Source organism: Bison bison, unplaced genomic scaffold (genome assembly GCF_000754665.1).
Source record: "Bison bison bison isolate TAMUID 2011002044 unplaced genomic scaffold, Bison_UMD1.0 scf7180017864456, whole genome shotgun sequence".
Lineage (NCBI taxonomy): Eukaryota > Metazoa > Chordata > Mammalia > Artiodactyla > Bovidae > Bison > Bison bison.
In genome coordinates this window covers 42,427-52,720 of record NW_011495018.1, presented here as the reverse complement: position 1 = coordinate 52,720, position 10,294 = coordinate 42,427, and the positions used below count along the sequence as shown (strand labels likewise).

General features: G+C 54.8%; 1 protein-coding gene across 1 annotated transcript in view; it reads right to left on the bottom strand.

The window, feature by feature from the left end:
- The window catches only part of CFAP46 (cilia and flagella associated protein 46), a gene marked incomplete at its 5' end in the record, with an annotated part of 97,130 nt that overhangs the window by 53,489 nt on the left and 33,347 nt on the right, over positions 1 to 10,294 (bottom strand). The window contains 4 exons of the mRNA XM_010859553.1: positions 6 to 109; positions 433 to 564; positions 8,151 to 8,317; positions 9,019 to 9,126. Coding sequence (XP_010857855.1) covers positions 6 to 109; positions 433 to 564; positions 8,151 to 8,317; positions 9,019 to 9,126 — 511 coding nt within the window. The remainder of the gene's footprint in view (positions 1 to 5; positions 110 to 432; positions 565 to 8,150; positions 8,318 to 9,018; positions 9,127 to 10,294) is intronic.

The following is a 10,294-nucleotide window of genomic DNA, read 5'->3' as shown; positions in this document are numbered from 1 at the left end:
CTTGCACTCCTTCCGGCTGCCGGCGGAGGACAGCAGCGGGAGCCAGGTGTTCCAGTAGTGCCGGGCGGCCAGCATCACCAGGGCGCTGCTCCCTGCGATGCCTGCAAACCTGCGGGGAAGGCCTGGCCTAGACCGGCGCTGGCGGTGGGAGCCCAGGTCAGCTCCGCAGGGCCTGGACGGGATCCTCCGCAGCCTTGCTGTGACCGCTCACCGCCCTCCGCTCCCGGTTTCTTGGGCCCATCCCAGCTCAGCCGTTCATGCCTCCTGGGATCCTGGGGGTGGACTGGGGATCGCTGCACGGGGCAGGAGATGACCCTGGCCACAGGGCCCCCGGGGAGCGGAGGGCCTCGGGGACAGTCCCACAGAACACCACGCGCCGTGGTCCCCAGCATCTCCACCCACGGCGAGTGGCCCTCGAGAGCCGAGGCGCACCTGGCGCTTTCAATGAAGGCCTTGGCGGCCGCCAGGCGCAGCTGCTTCCGCCCCTTGAGGTTCTCCATGATGCTCCTGCCCTGGATGCAGGCCACCGAGCTCAGCATCTCCGCCAGCAGCTGAACTTCCACCCTGGAGACAGACAAGCGCCTCGCTCACAGGAGGCTCCCGGGAAGGTGCTGCAGAAGGAGAGCCCCAGGAGCCGCCTGGTGGGGGAGGGTGCTGGGGGCATCCAGAGTAAGCCGGTGAACGTCCTGGAACCAGAACTAACCTCTGAGTCCAGCCAACCCGCAGAGTCATGAGACAGAATCATAAACTGATGTCTGAATGGCTACTTTGTAGGGTGTCTTGCCCGGCAATGTGAGTGGAAGGAGGCCCCGCCCCAGGCGAGGTCCGGCCCTGCGGGAGCAAGGGGGCCCTGTCCCCAGGCCGCAGAGCAGGCCTTGTTCAGCGGCCTTGGCTCTGCGCTGAGAACTGAGAGCCTACAGTTCAGACTCCGCAACATCAGGTGCCACGAGCCCTCTCCTCTCAGCGGCTCGTGCACTCACAAGACATGCATTCCTGCAGCTTGGCCTGGGGGCACCAGACTCACTCCAGGAGAAAAGCACTGGTTCCTGGGAAGACCCACCTCCCCATGGCCGGGACACCCTGAAGCCAGGGACCTGAATGCAGGAGCCGCCAGCTACTCGGCCACCCTGTCCATCAGGAGTCCAGGGGAGAAGGAGGCTGCTCCTCGGCCTGCAAGGATCAGGGTCTGCAGGGCCCGGTCAAGTCCACTCTAGGGATGAATGGCAAGCTGGCTCCATCCCCCGGGAGGTGGGGGAGAGCCCACCCGAGTGGGCCTTGGCATCCTGGAGACCTGAAGACCAGGACAGGGTCCTTGGGGAGAGTCTGTCAAGGACAGCTGGGTGATCTGCTGAGTGTTCTTTTCTTCTGTCCGCCACTGGAGAAGAATGTTGACATCTACAGCTGTAATTGTCATGTGTCTAATTATTTGATTTCTGAAGCTCTGCCGTTATATACACACTTAGGATTTTACATTTTCTTGCTGATTGAACCTTGTCTCTGATCACACTTCCTACAGCCCCACCAGTGCTCCTTACACCCGAGGCCGGCAGAGTCCACCTTCTGCCCCCTTAAACTGTTCCTCTATGTCTCTGTATTTGGAGCGTCTCTCTTGAAAACGGCTTCCAGATGGGTCTTGCTTTTTGCGTCCACTGGGGTAACCTCTGCCTTGTACCTGAGTGTTGGTCTGTTGACTTTAATACCTTCTTTGACGTGCTCAGGTTCAACCTTCCACTTCACTGCTTTCCTTTTGTCTCGTATGTTCTGTGTCTTTCCACCCCCTTTTGGGTTAATCGAATATTTGTTAGTATCCGACTTTATCTTCTCCACTGGGTTTTCCATTATAAGCTTTTCTTTTCTTGTGTTTGTAGTACTTGCTCTAGTGATCACAGCACACCCTTCACGAATCACAGTCTGGTTAACTGATGTCACGTCCCTGCACCGATGACAGGAGACCACCACACGCGTGTGTCTCTCAAGCCCACTCTCTGTGTAGGCACCGTCACACACTTTACTTCCACATTTGTCAACAATCTCATAGCACAACATGTATTTGTTTTAAAACAGCATGTGCCTTTTAAGGGCTTCCCAGGCGGTGCTAGTAGTAAAGAACCTGCCTGCTAATGCAGGAGACGTAAGAGATGCGCGGTTGATCCCTGGGTCAGGAAGGTCCCCTGGAGAAGGGAATGGCAACCCACTCCAGTCTTCTTGCCTGGAGAATCCCCATGGGCAGAGGAGCCTGGTGGGCTACAGTCCATGGGGTCGCAACGAGTCAGACATGACTGAAGCGACTTAGCACAGCACACAGTTGAGTGTCTTTTAAGGAACTGAAGAGGGGAAGAACTGTGCACCCTCAGCCGCTCGTCCACCACTCAGGCGTTTGTCGCTGCTTCCCGAGCGGAGTCTCCATCAGGGACCACCCTCCTTCGTGCAGGACAACCTCCTGAGCACACTGTGTTCCGCGCTGGCTCTTCCGGGGATGGAGTCCCTCAGTTTTAATGAATCTAAAATGTCTTGATTTTGCCTTCATTCACTGAAGACTATTGTTGGTGTACACAGAGTTCTAGATTAACCAGGCTTTTGCTTTTTACCACTTAAAATGGGCTACATTGCTCCCGATGAGAACTCGGACCTCATCCCTGTGTGCCATGTGTCTATTTCCCTTCCACCTTCCTTTCTGGGTTTTCTGTCACCTTTGGGTGTGTAGTCCAGCGATTTGACTACAATAAATACAGGTGCGGTTTCCTTTATATGTTTATCCTGCGTGGGGTTCACTGAAAATCCTGGATCTCCATGTCGATATCTTTAATTCAATTTGAGACAATTTCCACCTTGCCCTCTGACCTTCCAAGACCCCACCTGCACTGGTGCGGCTGCAGCCCCCTCCCCCGAAGGCGCTGCTCCTGTTTTTCAGCCTTTCTTCCTGTACTTCGGTTTCCATGTCTGCTGACCAGTGTCCAGGCCCTCCCAGTGATGTGTCCATGCTAGAGATCATACTTGTCACTTCTAGAGTTTTCCCTAGTTCTTTATTGTAGTTCCCATTTCTTTGTTGAAATTCCCCACCTATACACTAATTTGTCTATTAAAATCCTTTCTTGTATTTATAATCACTGTTTTAAGTCCACTGTCTGCTGACTCCACCACCTGAGTCACGTCTGAACCTGCTGACCGCCTTTCCTCCTGGGCCACACACGTTTTCATGTTTCCATGTGTCTAGTGGCTTTTGCTGCCATGCTGGGCACTGGGGGTGGGGGGCTGTGTTGTTCAGAGCGTGGCTGAGATAGCCTTCTTTAAAGGGAGATTGGGTCTCACCCTGGCAGCCGGCAGCCAGTGAATTTCCTTGTGGCTCATCCTTATCCGACTGAGATCTGGGTCAGGCTTCAGGGTATGTCTCTCAGAGCCCTTACAGCCCTGTCCCTAAGGCCTGCTCTTCCTAACAGGGGAGGTTCAGCGGGCACTCCCTGACTCCTGGGTCGGCCCAGGAACTCCCTCATCTCTGTCACTGGCTTCTGCCAGGCATGCATTGCGCCTTCTCCCCCAGGAGCCTCCTCCCGCCCCGCGTCCTGTGGGGCCCAGCCGCCCCGGCAGCCCCTGGCTTTGATCTCCAGCCCCCTCGCTGTTTCTTCTGTCCGGGCTCCTCCACCTCCCTACCCCAGGCAGAGGCTGCACGTGCGGTTCATGTCTGATGGACTCTTCCTGCAGGAAGTGCTGCCCTGGGCCATCTGCTGGCCAGTGTCTGGAAACAGATGTTTCATGTATTTTCTCAAGTTTTACAATTTTAATAGCAGAAGCATATGAGATCCATTATGTGTCATGGCTAGAACTGGCAGAAAAAGTGACTTAAATTCATATAAAGACCCAACAGTGATGATGATTATGTTAAATAAAGACGCTAACAAAGTAGAAAGGTAAGCTATGTTGGTTTACTTTAGGGGTCCATGTGAAGTTTGTATGTTACATTAATAGTATAAACATGAAACTGATTCGGGTGATTACACACTTGCCCTGGAGAAGGGCATGGCAACGCACCCCAGTATTCTCGCCTGGAGAATCCCATGCACAAAGGGGCCTGGCGGGCTGCCGTCCACGGGTCGCAAGAGCACAACCGTGTGAGCCCCACTGTGTGCCATGTGTCCATGTGAGAATACTGGTTGACTAGTAACTGCACTATTTTTCACCAAGATCTGAAAACTATTTGCACTATTGTTGTGAAATGCCATCATAAAAATTACTCTGTGTCCAATTCCACAGTTTATATAACTTGCAAAATAGAAAAAAATAGCATAAAATTTTGAAGTGTGTGTGTGTGTGTGTGTGTGTGTGTGTGTATACACACACATTTTTTTAAGGTGAATCATTTGCAGCACATGCCACAGGGCTGAAGTTGATTGAGGATCTTGCTGACTAGGGCCAGGGCCAGGGCTTTGAGCGGCCAGTAGGGTCATGTGAAGTGTGGCACCCCCTTCCAGCAGGGCCATGTGAAGTGTGGCCCCCCTTTAGAGACCGCTGGTCTCTGCCTCTTCAGCCTCCCAGCGCCCAGCTCCAGGCCTGCACGCAGCCGGTGCTCACTGTGGGTGAGGGAACGGTCTAGTCCACGGTCAAGCCCCAGGAGGGGTGGCCCCACTGAGTGCAGTGACACAGGCCACCACGAGAGGGCAGCAGTAGTCTACAAATGAGTTCTCACAGGTCTTTAGTGAAAACCAAACTTTCAGTCTCATATAACCTGCCCTTTATTGCCATATGTAAACATTTATATTTATAGCCTAGTTTATTACGCTAGGAGTTGCTGTTTTAAAATGAAACTCAATTTAAGAATCTCTGATGAAACAAAGATGGACGGGCGCCCTGCCACTGTGGGCCTTGAGAAGCCCTGCCGTGCCTGCAACAAGCACTGACGTCAGCCTCATCAGTCGCTGAAGACAATGCAGCATTGACTCTCCTCGTAGCTTTTTCTTTCTTTTAAAATCAGCTTCTGAATTTTTATCACGTGGCACCTACTACGTGGTTAAGAACTTTCCACCCAGCACCCAGTCTGCTTCCCAGCCAGAGCTGACCCCACTCTTCAGCTCTCCAAAGCGGGAGGTTTATGAATTTTACACATAAGCGACAGAAGTCTCACCGTGGAGAACACAGAGTATGGCCTCCTCAGACCGTCCTCTGCCCTTTTCCCGACTTACTAACACACTGGCCCTGGCGTTGCTTTGATTTCCCCTTTATTATCTCTGTACCTCGGAGTGCCCCGCAGACCTCCAGGACGTCCCGCTTCCAGCTCCCCGACGCGGCCTCACCCCGTCCTCTCCCCACTGCTCAAGTATGTTAGCTGTGCTTTCCCTGTGTTTTTGTGCTGTTAAAACTGGTAGCCCTTACATTTTATTGGGTAGCCATGGATAAATCTTGTCAAAATGCTAGTCCTAACACAGAAGTATCAATAAACACCATGATGATGTCCACGTGTTTCACTGAAGAGTCAAGCAGTATATTACTTTCCTGTTTCCTGGCGTTTCCAGTTGCCTTTTCTCCCTTCTTGCTCCTCTGGTCCTGCCCCTACATCCTGGCAGAGGTGGCCCTCAGCCAGCAGCACAGCTCGGCAACTTTTCTGGATTCAATCTCTTATCTGCAGCCCCCGACATCTCTTCCTTTCTTGGTTTACTCCCTCATTTTTCCAGAGTGTTTTCTCAAGTAACTTTCTAGAAACAGATGTATGGCAAATACGTGTTCTGTTTAAAAGTAACTTTCTTTACCCGGATGCCTGAAAGTTTGGGTGAGTTAGAGTTACATGTAGAATCTACTTCCACTTCGACCGCTCTATTCTCTTTTAGCTTCAACTGATGGTTCCTGAGAAGACGGTTGCATTTCTATTTCCTACTTCTTGGCAGATAAGCTTCCTTCTAAAAGCTGGAGGACACCCTTCTCGTGGCCTGGCTACCCTGTGATGCATTTGGACGTGTCTCTTCAATCTTCCCACTGGCCATAGTGTTGGAGAGTCAGTCGTGAGAGTCAGCCCCTGCTCAGGGAGCTCTCCTGCGCCACTCCTTCCTTAATTCCTCTCAGGAACTTCTTCCTCCCTCTTCCTGTAATCCCGACAGCTGGGTGCTGGGTCTCCAGTACAGTCCCCACACATCCTCTGGCTTTTTTGACACGTTTTCCATCTGTCCTTCTTTATATATTTTCTGAGAGATTTCCTCACACTTCATCCTCTAGTTCTTCACTGACTTTACTTTCACTTTCAGAAATTACCTTTCTAATTCTCAAGAGCTCTTTAATCCGTTTCCTTCTTATTCCTTCTCCATAAGTAAGTGTTAGTCATTCAGTCGTGCCTGACTCTTTGCGACCCCATGGACTGCAGCACACCAGGCTCTTCTGTTCGTGAGATTTTCCAGGCAAGGATACTGGAGTGAGTTGCCATTTCCTTCTCCAGGGGATCTTCCCAACCCAGGGACTGAACCTGGGTCTCCTGCACTGCAGGCAGAATCTTTACCAACTGAGCTACAAGGGATGTCCTTTTCCATAATACCATGTTTTAATTTTTAAATGTTACATCTTCTCAAGATATTGGAAACTATTTACTTTTTTAATGTTCATTCAGATCATCAGATGATCTGTGGAATGAATCAGAGGCCTCAGCCACAGCTGAGTTGGGCCAGGCCTGTGGGGGAGGTCCCATGCCCCCATGCACCTCAGTTACCCCAGACAGGAAGGCGCCACCACCACACGCCCAAGATAGGAAGGCACCCCCACGACACGCTGGGGACAGGAGGGCGCCCCGCCCACACGCCCCAGACAGGAGGGCGCCCCGCCCACACGCCCGAGACAGGTGCCTCTACTTACTGTCCAGATGGAGGCAGAGAAAGTGCCTCCGCCCCTCCCACTCTGTGACAGCCCAGCCAGTAGAGACGGTCACAGCCAGCCAAAAGGAAGCCTTCTGCGCTTCAGACCCCCAGCTCCTCCAATGACTCCGGTCACTGCAGGCCCTCCTGACACCCCTTTTCCATATAAACGCAAGCACCCCTCCTTGTTTTCTGGATTTTCTGTCATCCATCAAAGTTTGCATTTACCGAAGTGCAATTCTTCTGCTGTTCCCTGAATGAACCTGCCTTTCCTGGGATATAGCTGGCCATTATATTATTATGGCACTCTCATCCTAAGCAATTTTCCTTATTTCTTCCTGTTGGTGTTCTCTTTAAAGCTGAAACCTTTTAAAACTCTGAGAAACCTCAGTTCACGCGTGATGAATGCGGCTTATTTGCTGATGGGTACAGCTTTACAGTGGTCAGGGGACGCCAGTGTCTGGGGGGAACCCCAGCAAGACTTCTGAGAACTCCAAGTTCCTGCCTGGTGTCAGGCGTCCCGCCGGGCAACCGGGTACTCTGTGTTACCCCCGCGCCTTCTCTGTCTCCCCACGCTGGGCACCTGGGCTGGCCGCCCCCTCATCTTCCCTGAGCCCATGGCCCCATCTGATACACCTCACCCTGCAGTGAGGCCAGGGTGCGGCGTCTGGAAATCTTTCACAAGCAAAGACTTGGATCCGGGCCTGCGCTGCCAGCCTAGCCCTGCCGCCACAGTGGGTGGCTTCCTGACTGGGGGTCCAGGACTCCCTCTTTTAGGAAATAAACTCAGGGGATAACTTGAAGAGAAGAGCCTCAAGGAAAACAGTCTTTACAGCAGAAATACTCATGATAGCAAAGAAAGAAGACTTGAGTGCCCTGACTACCTATGAGCTGAAGGGAGCCTGGGGCACAGGGCCACAGACGGGGCTTTGAGGAAGCGTCCGGACGGCACGGGGGTCCTGGAGAGCCGGCTGCCGGCAGCACTCAGGTAGAGAGGAGCCAGGTTAGGGGCGGGGGACATTTTCCTTTCACTGTAATCACCGTTTAATTACTTCTGAATTTACTTAGCCTCCTAAGTCACCGGCTCAAAACCACTTTAAACGAAGCTTCCTCTCTGGAGCCATGGGTTGAGCTGTGAGACCCTTTCCACCTCTCTGCCCCCAGGATGCTGCTGAGCACGGCTTCCCAGGGCCCCCGGATGAGGTATCGCCCTGGCAGACATGGGGCTGGGAGGCGTGGGGCAGCTGTGGGGCCTGTCTGGTGGGGGGTGAGCCCCGGTGGAGGTGCCTCATCACGGGGACACGGGTCAGGCCCAGGGTGACTCACGGATTGAAGGCCCGGAGGTACTTGATGCCCATCTGGATGGCCTTCTGTGAGCAGGCCATGGTGGCCTCGTGGTCCCGGGCCATGTAGGTGAAGTGGGTTAGCCGCATCAGGGTCTGCAACTCCACCAGGAGGTCGGACCAGGCGCACTCTGAGGCCATCTTCACCAGCTGCCCGCGTGGAGGAGGGCATGTCTGTGAGTGGGGGATGTCTCTGCTGCCAGCACGCAGGCTGGCCTCCCCCGGGGCCCCTGGTCCCTTGGTCTTGGCTGAGCCACCCATGAGGGTGAAGCACTAGCTGCCAACCTCGGCCAAGCCCGGGTGGGTTGGCAGGTCGAGGACAAATGTCCCAGGGTCCACACTGCCTTCCTGCCACACGGGCGGCCCTGCCCTGGGCAGAGTGTGGAGAAGCACAGACATAGCCCTCAGGAAACCAGACTCGGAGGCCCCGACGGAACCTCGGCGCTGCTGGAGGCGGGTGAGTGCTGTGCTGAAGACGTGGGTGGGACTCCGGCACGGGGCTCGGCCCTCTACCACGTTCCTTGTCTCAACAATAGGGTTCAAATAAGCACCCGAGTCGGGTAGGCTTGTCAGGGCACAGTCCCTGGATATGCCCACCAGACACCTAGTGACAGCGGCCTGGGCTGGGGGAGGGAGGGGACACCTGTGGGGGGGACACCTGTGGGGGAGGTGACAGCTGGGCTGTGAGGTGACACCTGTGAGAGGAAGTGATACCTGGGGGTGGGGTGACACCTGTGGGGAGAGGGGACACCTGTGGGGAGGGAACACCTGTGGGGGAGGGGACACCTGTGGGATATGAGCTGACACATCTGTGGGAGGAGGGGACACCTCTAGGGTGGGGGGACACCTACCTGGGCTAAGGGGGGCACAGTGAAGTCCATGAGGCCCAGCCCGTTGCAGGAGTACATCTCCAGAGCGACAAGAACTCTGGTCGTGCAGTTGATGTCCTCATTGGTGCTCTGATGGGAGGAAGGCACCGAGGCCATGAGGCCCGGGGGCTGGAGAGCCTGGAATACTTGGGACGTGAGCCCTGTGACAGCGGCTCTTCAGCGACAATAGGAGCAATTAGTGGGAAAGTCTGTCTCTGAGATGGTTTAGTCACTAAGTTGTGCCAGACTCTTGTGACCCCGAGCCTGCCAGGCTCCTCTGTCCACGGGATTCTCCAGGCCAGAATCCTGGAGTGGGTTGCCATTTCCTTCTCCAGGGGATCTTCCCAGCCCAGGAATCAAACCCAGGTCTCCTGCATTGCAGGCAGATTCTTTACCGACTGAGCTACGAGGGAAGCGAAAGACTTGGCAGCGAGGGAAGCTACAAGGACTTCCCTCGTGGCTCAGCCGATAAAGAATCCGCCTGCAATGCAGGAGACCTGGGTTCCATCTCTGGGTAGGGAAGATACCCTGGAGAAGGGAAAGGCTACCCACTCCAGTATTCTGGCCTGGAGAATTCCGTGGACTGTGTAGTCCCTGGGGTCACAAAGAGTCAGATATGACTGAGCAACTTTCCCTTCCCTTCCTTCCTTCCTTCCTGTCTCCAAGTTATCTTTTCATGAGATAAACGGGAGCAGGCACTGCAGCCCCTAAGGTGATTGGGCAGCTAGCTGACCCAGCCAGACATGGGGGGCAACTGGCAGGCACAGCGGGTGGCCCTGTGCCTGCGGGCCACCTCCTTGAACCGGCTCCAATGCATGCTCGCTCCTGCCAAGCTTAGATGCCCCTCCCTGAGGGCCACACTCTCGCCAGCCTCACTTCCCACCTGAACCAGTGTGTCTTGGTCCAGCTGGGCCGACGGAGCCTCCCGTGGGCTCCATCCGTGTCCCGGCCCCGTCTGCTGGGTCCCCAGATGCTCCCCACCCCTCACTCCCGTGGTCTTCTGCTCACAGCTCAAGGGCTGCAGGGCCCTGCCAAGGCACCTCTGGCCTGGTGCCTCCAGATAAGCCCAAGTGAGGTATCACAGCAGGTGGACAGTGCCCGAGAAGCCCAACACTCTTGGTGGACAGTTAGAACCACGGCCATCGGCTGGAGGAAGGAGGGGAGGCTGTGGCCAGGCAGCTCGAGAAAGCCTTCTGCCCCATCCCTAGGGGTGGCAGCCACAGCCAGGACAGAGCCTCCAGCGGGAAGCCTCCCAGAT